This window comes from Manis pentadactyla, chromosome 14 (assembly GCF_030020395.1).
Source record: "Manis pentadactyla isolate mManPen7 chromosome 14, mManPen7.hap1, whole genome shotgun sequence".
Lineage (NCBI taxonomy): Eukaryota > Metazoa > Chordata > Mammalia > Pholidota > Manidae > Manis > Manis pentadactyla.
Window position 1 is genome coordinate 30006649 of NC_080032.1, and position 15628 is coordinate 30022276.

Consider the following 15628-nt stretch of genomic DNA (forward strand, 5'->3'; position numbering starts at 1 on the left):
TCTTCTGAAGCATAACGAACAAGTTCTTACATGGTGAACAAGTTCTTACATAGTGAATAAGTTCTTACATGGTGAACAGTACAAGGGCAGTCATCACAGAAACTTTCGGTTTTGATCACGCTATCAATCAGGTCAAATAATGAATATTCGTTTGATTTTTATACTTGATTTATATGTGAATCCCACATTTCTCCCTTATTATTATTATTATTATTTTTTTAAATAAAATGCTGACGTGGTAGGTAGATGCAAGATAAAGGTAGAAAACATAGTTTAGTGTTGTAAGAGAGCAAATGTAGATGATCAGGTGTGTGCCTCTAGACTAAGTGTTAATCCAAGCTAGACAAGGGCAACAAAACATCCACGGATGCAGAAGATTTATCTCAAAACAGGGGGGGTGAGGTTCTAAGCCTCACCCAGACAGAGTAATTTTGTCTGAGGTCACCACTAAATGCACTGACACTGAGTTCAGAAGGCAAGTACTTCCCTCTCTAATCAGCCAAGTATGGTACAACCATATTGACCATTCTTTAAGGGATTATTTTTTCACTTATTTTACTCTTGGCAATTTGGGGAAGAAAAAAGAAGCTAAATTTTAGAGTTCAACCTCCACTGTTCAATTTTCCTCATGATCATAAGATTACTTTTTCAACTGCAAAGCATTTCACTAATGGAAAGTATTGGTATTGCTAAAATCAACGAACACAGGAAAAGGATTCCAGCTTTTTTAATGCCATATAATCACGTGAAAAACAAAGCTGAGATCACAGTATTTCCTTTTCTAAAAGCAACACCTCCACAGGGAGGGCCAGGTGGCATCTCCACACAGGGCAGACACACCTCCACGCTCCGCCTCACAAAGGCCTTCGTCACCCTCAGCATGTGCGTGTACTCAATCAGCTCAAGCAAGTTCTTCCTCAGTTTCTCCTTGTTCTTGGTGACTTCTCTCAGTTCAACCTCGAGCTTCTGCAGCTGCTCCTAAGACAAGATGGCAGCTCCTTGAGAGGGTGGGTTAGGTCAGGTGTCGTTTTAACAATCTTTTCTCAGCACCAAAACCAGGGGGTTTAAAAAGGCAGAACTGAGGAGAGTTTGATAGGAAAATGAAAACAAGAAAAGACTTTAAATGCCCATCATTTACTGTTCCATATTAATTCAGGTGACAGCTACAAAGGTCATGCCATGTACGAATAAAGCAGTCTGGAAGCGTGGGGACCCTAAGAACCCTAAGTCCCAGGTACTATCTTGTCTTCAGGTTTTCTTTTGTCTGCCTATCCATTATCAGACATCAGAGTCTTCCTCTTTCAAATCTACATTTCCTTTCATTTGCAACACAGAAACAAATTTTAATTAATCTTTTTAAAACATACATATTCCTAGTCTCTAGCTTAAGAGTTCTTATTGTAGTTGCACTTACACAATTAACTGGGCATAAAAATTCTTGAGAACAAATCTTCTTTAATAATTAATTATATAGCAAGCATCCTTAACAATACTTTAGTATTAAAATAGAAGCAGAAATCTTTAAACAAATAAATGACTCAATGAAAACCTATATTCAAATGAATCTCTTGACATACATTCATTACTTGTGCTCTGCCTCATAAAAACTATAATCACTAGGTTTGGGTTCTTGAGTCAGGTTTGTCAAAAAAAAAAAAAAACTATAATCACTCTATTTGTTATAATCACACCCAGTAATCACTATATTTGTGGTAATACCATAACCAACCCATCCAACAGGCCAAACTGGATGGATGACTGCTTTCTACTCATCTGACTATAATTCCCTCTCGAGTCCACTCACATATCAAACGTTAAATGACTTCCTCCCAGATGAACAAACAGAGCAGCCAGCAATGGAATGGTCCTGGAGACACAGTACTCATCATTTCAGAAGGGCTGTCAGGGGCTCCAGTCTGTTTCCCAGTGTGCTGCACTATCAGATGAGTACACTGAGACCCCAACTCATAGTCCACAGGGAGCGCACAGCATGCTCACATTGCATCCCCAGCCCCGGAGACCCTGAACTCAGGGAGAAGAAATTCGGTTTGCCATCCACTTGGAACAACCCATCACCTACATAGCTTCTGAAAATGAGAGGGGGAGGGGTCAGTAAATTTAGGAAGGATATGAAGGGCAGAGGACTGAAGCCCGATTACTTGCACTAGGAGAAACACACTGACGCACATATAAGCCCAGAATGAACTTCTGAAAACATTATGACTAAGAACTGGATTTCAAGACTTAATTCTTGTTAGCCTATGCTCAACACCACATTGGAAGGAAGCACAGATCTTAACACTTTGGAAGAAAAAATGTAAGTGTAATTCATTTTGCACAGATAATCCATTACTGAGAGTTAATCATAACATGGTTCTTTAATTTGATTCCACAATTTTAAGAAAGGGAGAAAAGCACTAATATATAAGTAAATACATAACTAAGCAGTATCTGAGGTTAGTGACCTAAAACAGCTTCTTCAGAAATAAGTTACCTGCATTTCTAGAACTTGTTTAAGAGGAGGTGCAGGAGGACTGGCCTCTCCCTCGGGAAGGGGAATATCAGCTCTATTAATTTCCTGCACCAAATAAGCTGTGGAAATAAAAGTTAAACAAATTAGGCTCTAAAATTTACTGTAAGACATTTAATTGAGAACATCTTATATCCCAACATTTCCTAGGTCTTCTAAAAATTGATGTCTAAATGCACAAAAATCTTGTTTGTTCCTAATGACTTACAGGTCACCTTTTACAGCCTTGTTTCCAAAGATATTTCTAAAACTCTAATTAAAAAATGGTAGTCACAGCTCTCTCTGCACCTGTAGATGAAGCAGAAGGTTAAGGACACACTAGAAGTGCAGGAATAGCCCAATAATAGACCTATGATTGTCCCCAGGAGGGACAGCAGTGTGACTTCCCAGCAGGTGCTCAGGAGGAAGTAAGTATTCATCAAGACAACCACAACCTCTGTCAGCAGAAGGAGCCCAGAGAGACACAGGGCAAACAGTCAAACTCTCCTGAGAGTCCCCAGATAGCCATGGTGTTTTGAATTACAACTGGCACTACTTTGCTTATGTTAAAAACTAGATTCATGAACCCATATACTGAACCAGCCAAAATTAACTGAACTTCTTCAGTTTGTATTTTCAATTCCAAGAGGTGTTGTTTTCCTTAGGACACCTGGTAGTCACTGCTAAATATAATATTTTAGAGAAGTGCTATTACATATAAAGAAAAAGAAAAGCGACGATGTCTTACCAACGAGATAGCAAAGGAAGCACTGAGTTTTAAGAGATTTCTGGAAAAGGGTACAAAATGTTTTAACTTATTTATGACTAAATTTACTTGAGGGTTCCTTTCTAAAGTCTCTCCTTTTTGAAACATTGTGAGCTACAGGAAATCCTGGACATATCTAATGTGTTGTCACTCTTGCCCTGTCTTTAAAAACTTACTCATTCCACATATACGACCCATCCAGTGACTCACATACATCATCAAGACAGAAGTATGATATAACTCTGTCATGCATGATCAACACGAATGACTAGGACCTCAAGCAATATGAAAAGGATACATTTCAGATGATTAGAACATTTTTTCCAATCTTAAAAACCACCAATTAAAACATATAATGCACAGTAATTGTTAGCTGTTGAAAATCATCCCAGTCATTTGGGCCCCCTCCCCAGTGCTCTCCTCCCATTTGTTTTCTGTTCATCCTTCCAAAAACAAATTTTATACTTCACTCATTTGTCTGAGATCATGTTCCTCTCCTATTCTGGTCTGAACTTCAAGGCTTACATAGGTAACAACTATTTCAGGCTAAGATATGACAGATTTTACAGATAAACCAAGAAGCCTTGAGCTACTGAGCTTTAACAGTTAACAGTCAGAGAACACTGATCTAATACGAAATGAAGCTCTGGGAAAAAGGGAATGACGAACCAATCTATCAGCCAATTCCTACCTCCTTCACCCTTTGATATAATTGTAAGTAATATACTAACATGTATACAATGTTTTTAAGTTATAATGCACGACAGAGCATTGGTTAAATTATGGCACTTAATACAATGAAATACTATGCAGCCATTAAACATGATGAGGGCTCAGTCTCTTTACAGACATGAAAAGATGATCCAGTAATACAATTAAGTGACACACAAAGCTGGTAACAAAACACCCAGATCATAACACATGTATATCCTTACTCATATTTTATAGATGAATAGTAGGAAGTATGAAAAATACTAAAAACCTAGTAACATGATGACCCCTGAGTGGTAAGACTAGGACTTCTTTCCTCTCTGCTTGTCTCTATATATTTTCTGATTTTTCTAAAGTGAACAAGGTTTCCTTAGACAAAAATAATTTGTTATTACAATAAACTTACCCAATATACGCTCTAGTTCTTCACATCTCTTCACCTCACCAACAAATTTTCTTTGGAAAGAACTTACGTTCTGGTTGAGCTGAAAAAAGGATGATAGATTTACTTTGACTTTTCTAAAATTTCAAAGAAGATTTTATTTGAAAAGTAAGGTATCACAGCCAAGGGTTTGGGAAAAAGCGTATCCTTGTACACTACTGAATGGGAGTATAAAGTGACCCACCTTTTCTGGAAATCAATGTGTCAAGTGTAACCAAACAAGCCTGAAACATTGCCTTTCCCCAGAAACACCCCAGAAAGAAAGTTAACCTAAGCAAAAAACTATGAATATGAACAACAATTTACCTAAGCACAGAGAAAATGATTCACAATAGAAAAGTGACTAAAGAAATGAGAGTCCCTCCCCATGCCATCAACTACTACCCTCCAGAACAGGAGCACACTACTGACACACTGGCAGGCACAGAGCAGGCTCAAACAGGATGCCAGGAGGGGAAGAGCAGACATAAAAGCTGAAAAAGAGGAAAGATATTTTCACTGGGGTTGTGGTTGCAATTACATAAAAAGACTTAAGTTTGTACATTTAAAAATATCGTGAGAAAATAAGGTCTGAGTGACCAAATATTAACTAAAAAGGCAAAGTGTTTATTTCTAGGGATCGGGATCATTCAAGTTATTATTTCACTATTATGTCTTCCGAACTTCCCGCTCTGGACCTGTATTACTCTCACCATAAAAAAACAATGACAGTGATCATTCATGGTAAAAGGAATTTAGGGCAAGAATTCTACCTTTGCTCCATCCAGCATTTGTGCTGGACACTCTAAAAACACACAAGTAGACAACAGCTTGGCTTGAAACTGATCAAACAATCTGAGAAGCGTCCACTGCAAAGGAGCAGTTCTTGTTTACTTTTCGAATCTTTTTTTTGGGGAATTAACAGAAAGAATTTGAGTTTCACTTCCATTTGTCACATTTGTATTAATTTCTGGAAGTCATACTCATCTACAGCAACCACTTTCAAACTCTCAGTAATTCAGATATACTCTCTCAGACGACTCAAGGCCAAGAGGAAGCTACGCATCAAAAGATGTCTACAAATGACACTGCTACTCTGTCTCCATCTCTGCTCTTCAGCATCAAAGACTGGTCACCTCTAACACATGGTTCTACAAATAGCAAATCTGTGGCAATGAGACAAATGTGGGTTGGTTTGACATACACCACCGTCACCACCTTACATGTTTCTGTTTCCTTATTAGGGAGGCAACTGTCACCCTAATTCCAGGCTAATGAAATGAAATCAGCAGCCCCCCTTCATTGGTGATATCCTTCCCACATTCCCCTTATCTGCGGGCAACCACAGTCAGGAAGAAGATGATCCTTCTTCTGACACGCCATCAGGTCAACGGTGGCCTAACACTGCAACATAGCACAGGCATCACTCCCCTCACTTCATCCCACTATGTAGGCATTTTGCTATCTCACAACACCATGAGAAGAAAGGTGGGGGCAGTACAGCAAGATATTTTGAGACAGAGAGAACACATTCACATAACCTTTACTACAGTCTATTGCTACAAATGCTCTATTTTATTATTGCTGTGAATCTCTTACTCTGCCTAATTTATAAATTAACCTTTATATTATAGGTAAGTGTGTACAGGAAAAAGCATAGCATATATAGGGTTGCGTACTATCTACAGGTTCAGGCATCCACTGGGAGTCTCAGAACATTATGTCCTGCGATTAAGGGGGGACTAATGTACATTTCAGTGTAGATTCCTTTTAAGACTAACACTTAATTTAGAAAACCCGGCAGTCCCTACCGATATCCACACCAGTGATCTGCCCACTCCAGCAGCTCAAGGACCAAAGGTGAACGCTGTTCTTAGACGGCAGACCGCTACAAAAGTGAGAGGAACTGTTCCTTCCTCAGTCCTATGGGTTTGGTGATAACCTTTCTTTTCCAGGTCTTGCCACTGACGGTCACTACAGAAACCCCTGGCCTGCTTCCTTCACCTTAGAAAGCAAAGGGAAAAAATCACCCAGCCTATGCAGGCCAGAAACACAGGGTTCAGCGATCCTATCCAGTGTACCCAAAGTCAGGAAGAATGCCCAGAAGAGAGGAGAGTCAGATGGGATGCAGCCTTATGCACAGGCACGCCTGCTGCTTGGCAGTCAGCACACACATACACACACAACACTCACGCACGCATGCACGCACATACTCTTCTGAGCCCAGAAAGCTTATTGTAGCATTTTTGTTGTATTTTCTTGCTGGAAAATGAGGAGCTGCACTTTTCTTTGGGTTTCTCTGATTTTCAGTAAAAAAGGACCCCCGTCCACTCTACTACCTCAGTGGAACTCCAATCTCTGTGGAGATTAGGCCTTAGGTTCAAACCTCTAAATTTTAAGCTTGGTAAGTCTCTTAGCTTGAGTAGAAACAGGACAGAACAGTCCACCTGTCTGTCATAAAGAAGGAAGGCTGTTTCTCACCAAACTGTTTCCTCAATTTTTTGGTTGCTAGTCTCAGCTCAGCACAGAACCGGCCAGCTCAGTGAGTACTATGTACTGAAGCCCAAGAGGTCCCAAGAACCACCAAGAACACTGGGTCTTCCCCGCACCCTTACCTGTCACTTAGCAATTTCTCCCGGACCTTGCAATTGCCTTATGGGACCAAGGCAGGAATCACTGATACCAGATCTTGGGGAGGGCTGTTCCCTTTGGAACCTAGGGGCTCTTTAGAAAGATGAAGGGAGACAACCGGGAGATGAAATTTGCAGCCTGGGAAATGAAATGTCTACCTCAAGTGACTTTCAGTTCAGTTGGTAAATATTAGGTCCTGCTGAATTATCTCCCTCCCACACCCTGCTCTTTGCCTTCATCCCAGTGTGTTTCTGTGTCCTCCTAGACTGTGGGCAACAACACAGAGACTTTGTATGCCCTGCTCAGCACCGAGTCTCCAGCACTTAAAACAGTGTCTGGGACGCAGCAAGCACTCAAGAAAAGCTTGTCCACTCCTTCCACAGAGGCCTGTTAATACCCACAAGGGGCAAGCGCTGTGCTAAGTCTTGAGGAACCAGGAGTGAATAAGTCAGGCAAGGCCCTAACCCTTGGGGTCTGACAGCTGATGGTGTAAACAAGTCACAAACAATAAACACACACATAAACAGGTGTTGGCCATTACTTCCTGGGGAAACAGCTCTCATCCCTTACCGGGCAGAGGTATGGACAACACCACGCATCAGTGAACAAAACCAACACAAATCCCTTCCCTCAAGACAGACACACCAAGCTCAGTCCCACTTCAGGCTCTGGGCTCTTCCTGTTCCCGTCCGCCTCTCCACTCACCTTCTGGGGGCCTTCCTGGACCACTCCCATCCGTCACCATCACACCAACCCCTCCCATTTTCTTCACAGCAAACACTGGTCTACCTTTTGCTGAGTATTTGTTCCCGCCACCCTCTAAGTTCCAGAAGCACTCCGAGAGGCCTGGTCAGACGGGACCCCAGGGCCGGCGCCCGGTCCAGGCCCGGATCTCCCGAGCGCTGAGGACGGCAGCCGCGGCGGACCCTGGCCTCCCCCGGGGAGGTGGGCGGCGCGCCCCGCCCGGAGCCCGACAGCAGGCCCAGCGGAAGGCGGGCCGCGGGCCCTTGCCCACAGGCGCGGCTTCTCCCGGGCGACACTCACGTCTCGGAACTGGACCAAGCCCTTCTCGCCCAGCGCGCTGAGGCACTCGTAGGACGTCCCGGCCTGCAGGAAGAGCTGCGCCAGGCACATGGTCTCGCTCCGGAACAGGGACCCCATGGCGGTCCGTGCGGCCCCGGCGCGGGGCCCCGCGGCCCGAACGTTCAGCCGGGATGGCCCGGGCCTCGGGCTCCTGCTGCAGCCTGAGCACCTCCCGGCAACATGGGACTCTGGGCTGCGGCAGCCACCCGGGCCCTCCCACCTCCGACACACTCCAGCCGTTGCGAGAACGGCCTCCAGGCTCCGCCCCCGCCGCATCGTCCGCCGGTTCCGGTTCCGCCTCCGCGCGCGCCCGGTTGCTGACCAATGGGCGCGCGAATGACGGAGCGGGGCGCGGGGCCATAGGCGCAACCCGAATGGCCTCGCGCCGGGAGTGCCTCCAGGGCTGCTGGGTGGAGCTTCTTAGGAAGAATTTCGCTCACTTGCCACAGAGTTCACCCCGCCTGGAGCTAACATTTCGGAATTTTAGGTAAGATAGAGCTCTCCACCGTCCTCACTACGGATTTTAAAACATTCCCATCAACCCGGTAGCATCTCCCTCCTGGGCTCAGTCGCTCCCGGTCGGTCCCCAGCGCCGCCACCGCAGATCAGCGTGGGGCCCACGGGTCCGCCTGCTCCGGACATCTCAAGCCTTCGTGACTTTGCTTCCACCGCTGTCCCCTCCTCTCGGGTGCTGTCCCCGCACAGTCTGTAGGACAGCCCATGTCCCCCGCAGATCACCGCACTGCAGAAAGTCCTTTGCAGCTACTTTAAGTCCTCTGGCTTCTCCCACTGCCTTCCGATAAAAATCTGAACTTGGCGTGGCCAGCAGAACCCTGGGATGTGGACTCGGTTTCTGAGACCATCTCCACCACCTACCCTATAGTACTTCCTTTACCCCAGGGAAATTACCTGCCTTTCTTTCCAGGTCATTGCGCTTCGAATTGCTCGTCTTTCTCTTGGCCTAAACCCCTTCTTACAGAACTTCTCAAAGTTGGCTTCTTCAGGTCTCAGCTCATTAAATGTGCTCCTCAGAGAGACCGTCCCTGACCCCGAGCTAAAGGAGCCGTCCCACGCCACCCATTTTATTTCTTTATAGCACCCACCACTGTCTGAAATTACCTTGTCTGTGTTTATCGCCAGCTATCCCCCACTAGAATAAAAGCTCCACCGGATAAGGGTAATTCTCTTATTATCTATAGGGCCTGGCACTTCATAGCCATTGAATGAATATTTCTCAAATGCGTACATGAATGTGTGAAGTTAGACAAGTTGAAACCATATAGTGAGCCCCTCAGATGCCATTCCTCTGCCAAAATGAATTTTGCCCTTTTTAAGTACAAAAGCCATCCAAACAAAACCCACACAACCAGGCCCAATTACCTGGAAATTTAAAATTTTCCAGAGCTAGTTACACTACCTGCCATAGCAACACTATCTGATTCACCGCAACTTATGAATCAGTGGCTATTTCCTTTCCTTTGACAAAAGACAGCTCCCATTCCTTCTTTAGGATGTGATCACTTCCACCACAGAGATCCAGATAAAAGAAAAAAAAAAGCAGAAGGCAAATGGATTGTGTTTCCCCAAGCAACACAAATAGTGGTAATAGGGGGAATTTTTTTATGTCATTTAAAAATTTTTTTTGTCATTTAGTTACTAGTGTACTATTACCCCAAATACAAGATACCCCAAATACAAGAAAAAAGGTAGAACACACTACACTGACTATATTTTATAGATTTAGATTGGAAGTGAGATTTCAAACTCCCCCTGGGTGGGAACTCTGAGGAAAGATGGAAGAAGGTGTTCTGTGTGGTGCTGGATGTCAGGGGTCACTAGGAATTGAAAGAGTACGAAAGAGAAGAGGTACTTTTCAGGAGTAACTTTATGGCCAGTGTATAAAGTCCATCTGAAACAATGACTCAATTTATCTGGCTCACAAAGAAAACAGGAGATTGCTATGTGGCCACTACAGGGCTGTGGTTGAAGAAATCCCACCCTACTCCACCCTACCCACCAGGCTGGCTGTCCCCTTCTAATGGGCCACAGCATGAATGTCAACACTCAACTAGGAAAAACTGTCTTTCACTGAAAACCGGATTATCTTTAAGCTATGGTCCCTATGATTCCTGTGGCTAAGCATCTTTGTTTTTTTTAAGACCAGAAACTAAATCAGGGTCTGCCTTTTCTAAATCAGGCTGTGTGGCATACATTCTCACAGGCTTACTACAGTTGCTCCTGGTGTTATTTGACTTTCCTTCCTATAGATCCCTCACCCATGCCCTCATGTCTTTCTTCGTCAATTTATTTTGTGCTTTTGTTTTATATACATTTCTAAAGGCTTTATGAATTTTGTTTTTTAGAATCAAAGAGCACAAACTGCTTTTTCAGAACAGAAAAAATCTCTAGTGCTAAAAGACAGAGTAGAAAGCAGATTCTTTTGGGGACATTAATCAGTTAGATTATACTTCATTATGAAAATTTCTCTTTTCTATTACCAGAGAGTCTGCTGCAGGTGTGTTACTGTTCCCTTTACACCGTTTTCTGTTTCTTTCCAAGAAGACCTCCCTTTAGTCACTGTTGGTTTCTTCTTCACGGTTGGTGCCTGAAATGTAGAATGTTCTCTCCGCCTACGGAGCTGAAATTAATGAACTTCCACATCATGAAAGCTTAGGTAATGTGAACAGATGTCAAATCAGCAATTCTAACAGCCAACACATGGAAGTTTCCAGTACTGAAATCCAGCGTCTGATTCTCTGCTCTGGCAAGGCCAAAGCCAACTATGAGTACTGAGAATTAGAGTCAGAAGTGTTCTGAAAACAAGCAGTATTGCCCACAGAGAAAACCCTTTCTGATACTTCTCATCACTAAAATAAAACAGGCAGGAAATGTGGAAAAGAAATTCAGCAAAATAATGCAGCACCAAAAGAACAAGCCCTAGATGATTCAAGCTCAAAAAATAAGCTCTGGCAATGTGAAAGAGGTGAAGACCACTGTAGACAAGTGGACAAGGAATATCTTTTTTGGTTTTCTGGAAGTAAGGTTCAGGAAAAGCATAAACCAGTAAGCTGTCATATGTAGAAAAACTTCATTTGAAATGTCATCAGGTTATCGGGATAAGCCCTCCACAAGATAGCTGGGTCTGAGATGTACGTTTCAGATATTAGAATGAAGATACCCCAAATACAAGAAAAAGGTAGAACACACTACACTGACCAGATTCACTAAACTTGCTGTGTTTCATTTTGGAGAAGTGCATTTGCCTGTTAATTTTATCCAGCACATACTCCTGAATTATGGCATGAATAATTATCTCCACTAGCATATAGAAGAAAACTGTAGCCAAGTCTTTGATCCCATAGTAATAAGGGGACGATTATTCAGTAGTTTGTTCTTTTGTTGCGGGGAGGGTAACAACATACTGAAGAGTCAGTAACAAAAATGATAGAAGCTCATGCTGTTAGTGGAACATGAGTCCCGAGAGGAAGGCATTGTCACATAGGTGACAACATCCATGTAATTCTTCAGGATGAATTTGTGGCTCAGGACCTGGGCAGTCTTGGAGCTCTTCTTGTGAATTGCCGTGGTGAAGCCGCTGCATGTATCTACAGCTGCCAGCACCCCTTCTCTGCTCTTCCCAGCAGCACACCCAGGAGCTGCAGCCGCTGCCTCCTGCTGGCTGCACCTTACGGCCCCACCTCCACAGCTCACTGGGGCTTCACTTCCCATCCCACAGCCAGTATGTAGCCACCAAGGCCGCCCAGAAAAAACAAAAGGCTTTATGAACATTTCGAGAAACCCAATACCATCCCCCTGCTCAGCTCAGTCCCTCCCTGCGGATCCCCAGCCCAGCCACTGAAGAACAGCCTGGTCCTCATGGATCCACCTGGTACAGATGTCTCACAGCCCTGCGTGGCTTTGCTCCTGCCCCTGCCCCCAGCTCAGATGCTGTCACTCCTCACACACCACTATCCCGGGGCCACAACTATCCTCCACAAATCTCCCTGCACAAAGTCCGATGCAGCTACCTTACATCCTCTGGTGTCTTCTGTGTTCTGATGCAAATCCAAACTTAGTGTGGAGATCTGGCCTCGGTCTACAAACACATCTCCACCGCCTTCCCTGCACTCCCAACTGCCCCAGGGTGCCTGCCTGCCTTTCTTGCCAGGTCCTTGTTCTTGAGCCTGCTAATCTCTCCCTGAGCCTAGACCCCTTCTTCCAGACCTCTCAAACTTGGCCCCTTCAAGTCCCAGTTCATATGTCTGCCCCTAGGTGAGGCCATCCCTAACCCCAAGCTAAAGGAGCCATCCCATACCACCCATTTTATTTTGTCACAGTACCCACCACTGCCTGAAATTACCTTCTCTGTGTTTATTGCCAGCTCTCCCCTTCTAGAATGTAAGCTGTGCCAGACAATGGAAATTGTCCAGGGCCCAGCACATTGTAACCCAGAAATAAATGAATATTTCTCCAAAGCACACACGAATGTGTGAAGTTAGACAAGTTGAAACCATAGAGTATGCCCCCCAGATGCCAGTCCTCTGCCAAGGTGTATTTTCCCCTTTTTAAGTACAAAAGCCATCCAGACAAAACCCAATCAGGTTCAGGTACCTGGAAATCTTAAGTTTTCCAGAGCTAGTTACACTACCTGCCATAGAAACACTATCTGATTCACCGCAACTTAGGAATCAGTGGCTATTTCCTTTCCCTTGACAAAAGACAGCTCCCATTCCTTCTATAGGATATGATTACTTCCACCACAGAAGTCCAGATCAAAGAAAAAGCATAAGACAAATGGATCATGTTTCCCCAAAGTGAAATAGTGGTAATAGAGGAAAATTTTTATTTGTCATTCAGTTACTAGTGTACTATTAGTAAAAAACAAAACTAGATTTATAGCTATAGATTGGAAGGGAGATTTCAAACTCCTGGGTGGGAACTTTGAGGGAAGATGCAACAAGATGTTCTATGTGGTGCTGGGATGTCAGGGGCACTAGGAATTGAAAGAGAAGAGGCACTTTTCAGTCATAGCTTTATGGTCAGTGTATAAAGTCCATCTGAAACAATGACTATAAATTTATCTGCCCCACAAAGAAAACAGGAGATTGCTGTGTGGCCACTACAGGGCTGTGGCTGAAGAAACCCCACTCCACTCTACCCCACCCACCAGGCTGTCTGTCCCCTTCGAAGGGGCCACAGGAGGAATATTTCTCAATACTCAACTAGCAAAAACTATCTTTCATGGAAAGCCAGCTTATCTTTAATCTATGGCCCCTATGATTCCTGTGGCTAAGCATCTTATTTTGTAAACTGAAAAGTAAATCGGGGTCTCCCTTTGCTAAACCAAGCTGTTTGGCATACATTCTCACAGGCTTACTACAGATTCTCCTGGTGTTATTTGACTTTATTCCTTATAGATCCCCCACCCATGCCCCCATGTCTTTTCTCATCAATCTATTTTGTGCTTTGATTTTACATTAATTTCTTAAGGGTTGATGAATTTTTATTTCTTTCTTTGGAATAGGGGAATTTAATAAATTCAACAGAAATATACTAAAAGTATAAGAAAGACTATCTAGAGTATAAAAAACATATTTGGACCAAAACTCTTATCACTTTAGTAACTTGTCATAACCTAAAGCTTCTAACATCTATGTACACAGTGGACCCTCTTGTGCATTTTGCCCTATCTGGTCCAGCGATGAGAATGCCCATCCTGAACTGCTTTACACATCTGCGTGCCTGTGCATATGAATTAAATTCTCAGATCATGTAATAAAAAGTTCCACAAAATAAAGTACTTTATTAAAAATTTACAGAGGGGCACACTGGAAACTAAAAGTCTATGGTCTATATTCAATATATCCATATCCTATTGTACAAGTAGCTCAGGAATAGAGTGAATAGGAAGGGATACCAATAGGAAATCCTTAGCAACATGCTGATGATAAGACTCTCCTGCAAGACAATGAACTGAATAAAACAACACTCTTATTGGTTGATTTTTTGTAATAATTAAGGTAGAAATAAGAAAAAACACTAACAGTGATCATTTCTAAGTGGCAATAACAGTAAGTTTTTTAGAAAACAAGTGAAAGAAGCCAGACACAAAAGGCCACGTATTGTATGATTCCACTGATAGGAAGTGTCGAGAATAAAGAAATCCATACAAATGGAATGGAGATTTGTGATTGCCAGGGGTCAGGCAAGCAAGAAGAAAGGGTCTCCTTTTGCAGGGATGAAAATCTCTTAGAACTAGACACAGTTGATGACAGTTACACATGATGCATGTACTACACGCCAATAAACTAAATGGTTAATTTTACAGTATGTGAATCTTAGCTCAATTTATTTTTATTTTTCGATAAAGATTTTAATGTTTTTTTTATATCGTTAATGTACAATTACTTGAACAACATTATGGTTACTAGACTCCCCCTATTATCAAGTCCCCCCCACATATCCCATTACAGTCACTGTCCATCAGCACAGTAAGATGCTATAGAATCATTACTTCTTGTCTCTGTATATACTGCCTTCCCCATGCACCCCCCTACATTATGTGTGCTAATCATAATGCCCTGTTTTCCCCCTTATCCCTCCCTCCCCACCAATCCTCCCCAGTCCCTTTCCCTTTGGTAACTGTTAGTCCATTCTTGGGTTCTGTGAGTCTGCTGCTGTTTTGTTCCTTCAGTTTTTTCTTTGTTCTTATACTCCACAGATGAGGGAAATCATTTGATACTTGTCTTTCTCCGCCTGGCTTATTTCACTGAGCTTAATACCCTCTCGCTCCATCCATGTTGTTGGAAATGGTAGGATTTGTTTTCTTCTTATGGCTGAATAATATTCCATTGTGTATATGTAGCACATCTTTATCCATTCATCTACTGATGGACACTTAGGTTGCTTCCATTTCTTGGCTATAGTAAATAGTGCTGCAATAAACATAGGTGTGCATATGTCTTTTTCAAACTGGGCTGCTGCATTCTTAGGGTAAATTCCTAGGAGTGGAATTCCTGGGTCAAATGGTATTTCTATTTTGAGTTTTTTGAGGAACCTCCATACTGCTTTCCACAATGGTTGAACTAGTTTACATTCCCACCAGCAGTGTAGGAGGGTTCCCCTTTCTCCACATCCTCACCAACATTTGTTGTTGTTTGTCTTTTGGATGTTGGCCTTCCTAACTGGTGTGAGGTGATATCTCATTGTGGTTTTAATTTAATTTCCCTGATGATTAGCGATGTGGAGCATCTTTTCATGTGTCTGTTAGCTCAGTTTTTTAAAAAGCTAATACATATGCTGTCCAAAGTAACACAAATATTTGTAAAGAACCATCCTCAATGGGCAGTTAAAAACACATTTTAAATAGATCCAGTGGAAGTCATTTATATTCTCATGGCTGTTTACCTAAACTCTCAGGTCTGTTTGCCTTTTTGAAACCAACATAACGTGCCTCGTGTAGCAACATTCCTTAGCTTCAGACCAGGAATCCTACCTTGTCCCCAGT

The 15628-nt window shown here is 43.0% G+C and overlaps 1 protein-coding gene and 1 pseudogene across 7 annotated transcripts in view; both read right to left on the reverse strand.

Annotated features, from left to right (window-relative positions):
- ATP6V0A2 (ATPase H+ transporting V0 subunit a2) overlaps positions 1-8397 on the reverse strand; it is a 29314-nt gene extending 20917 nt beyond the window's left edge. The window contains exons 1-4 of one of the 7 annotated variants that reach the window (XM_036921742.2): positions 8083-8396; positions 4393-4471; positions 2495-2592; positions 841-978 (exon numbers count right to left, since the gene is read on the reverse strand). In XM_036921742.2, coding sequence (XP_036777637.2) covers positions 841-978; positions 2495-2592; positions 4393-4471; positions 8083-8199 — 432 coding nt within the window. In that variant the 5' untranslated portion in view covers positions 8200-8396. Of the gene's footprint in view, positions 1-840; positions 1079-1804; positions 2088-2494; positions 2593-4392; positions 4472-8082 lie in introns of those variants that run through there. The other 6 variants (XM_036921741.2, XM_036921746.2, XM_036921747.2 and 3 more) reach the window with 6 other exon arrangements.
- Positions 8398-10547: 2150 nt separating this feature from the next.
- LOC118930549 (translocating chain-associated membrane protein 1-like) lies at positions 10548-11524 on the reverse strand (annotated as a pseudogene).
- Between the last annotated feature and the right edge of the window lie 4104 nt (positions 11525-15628).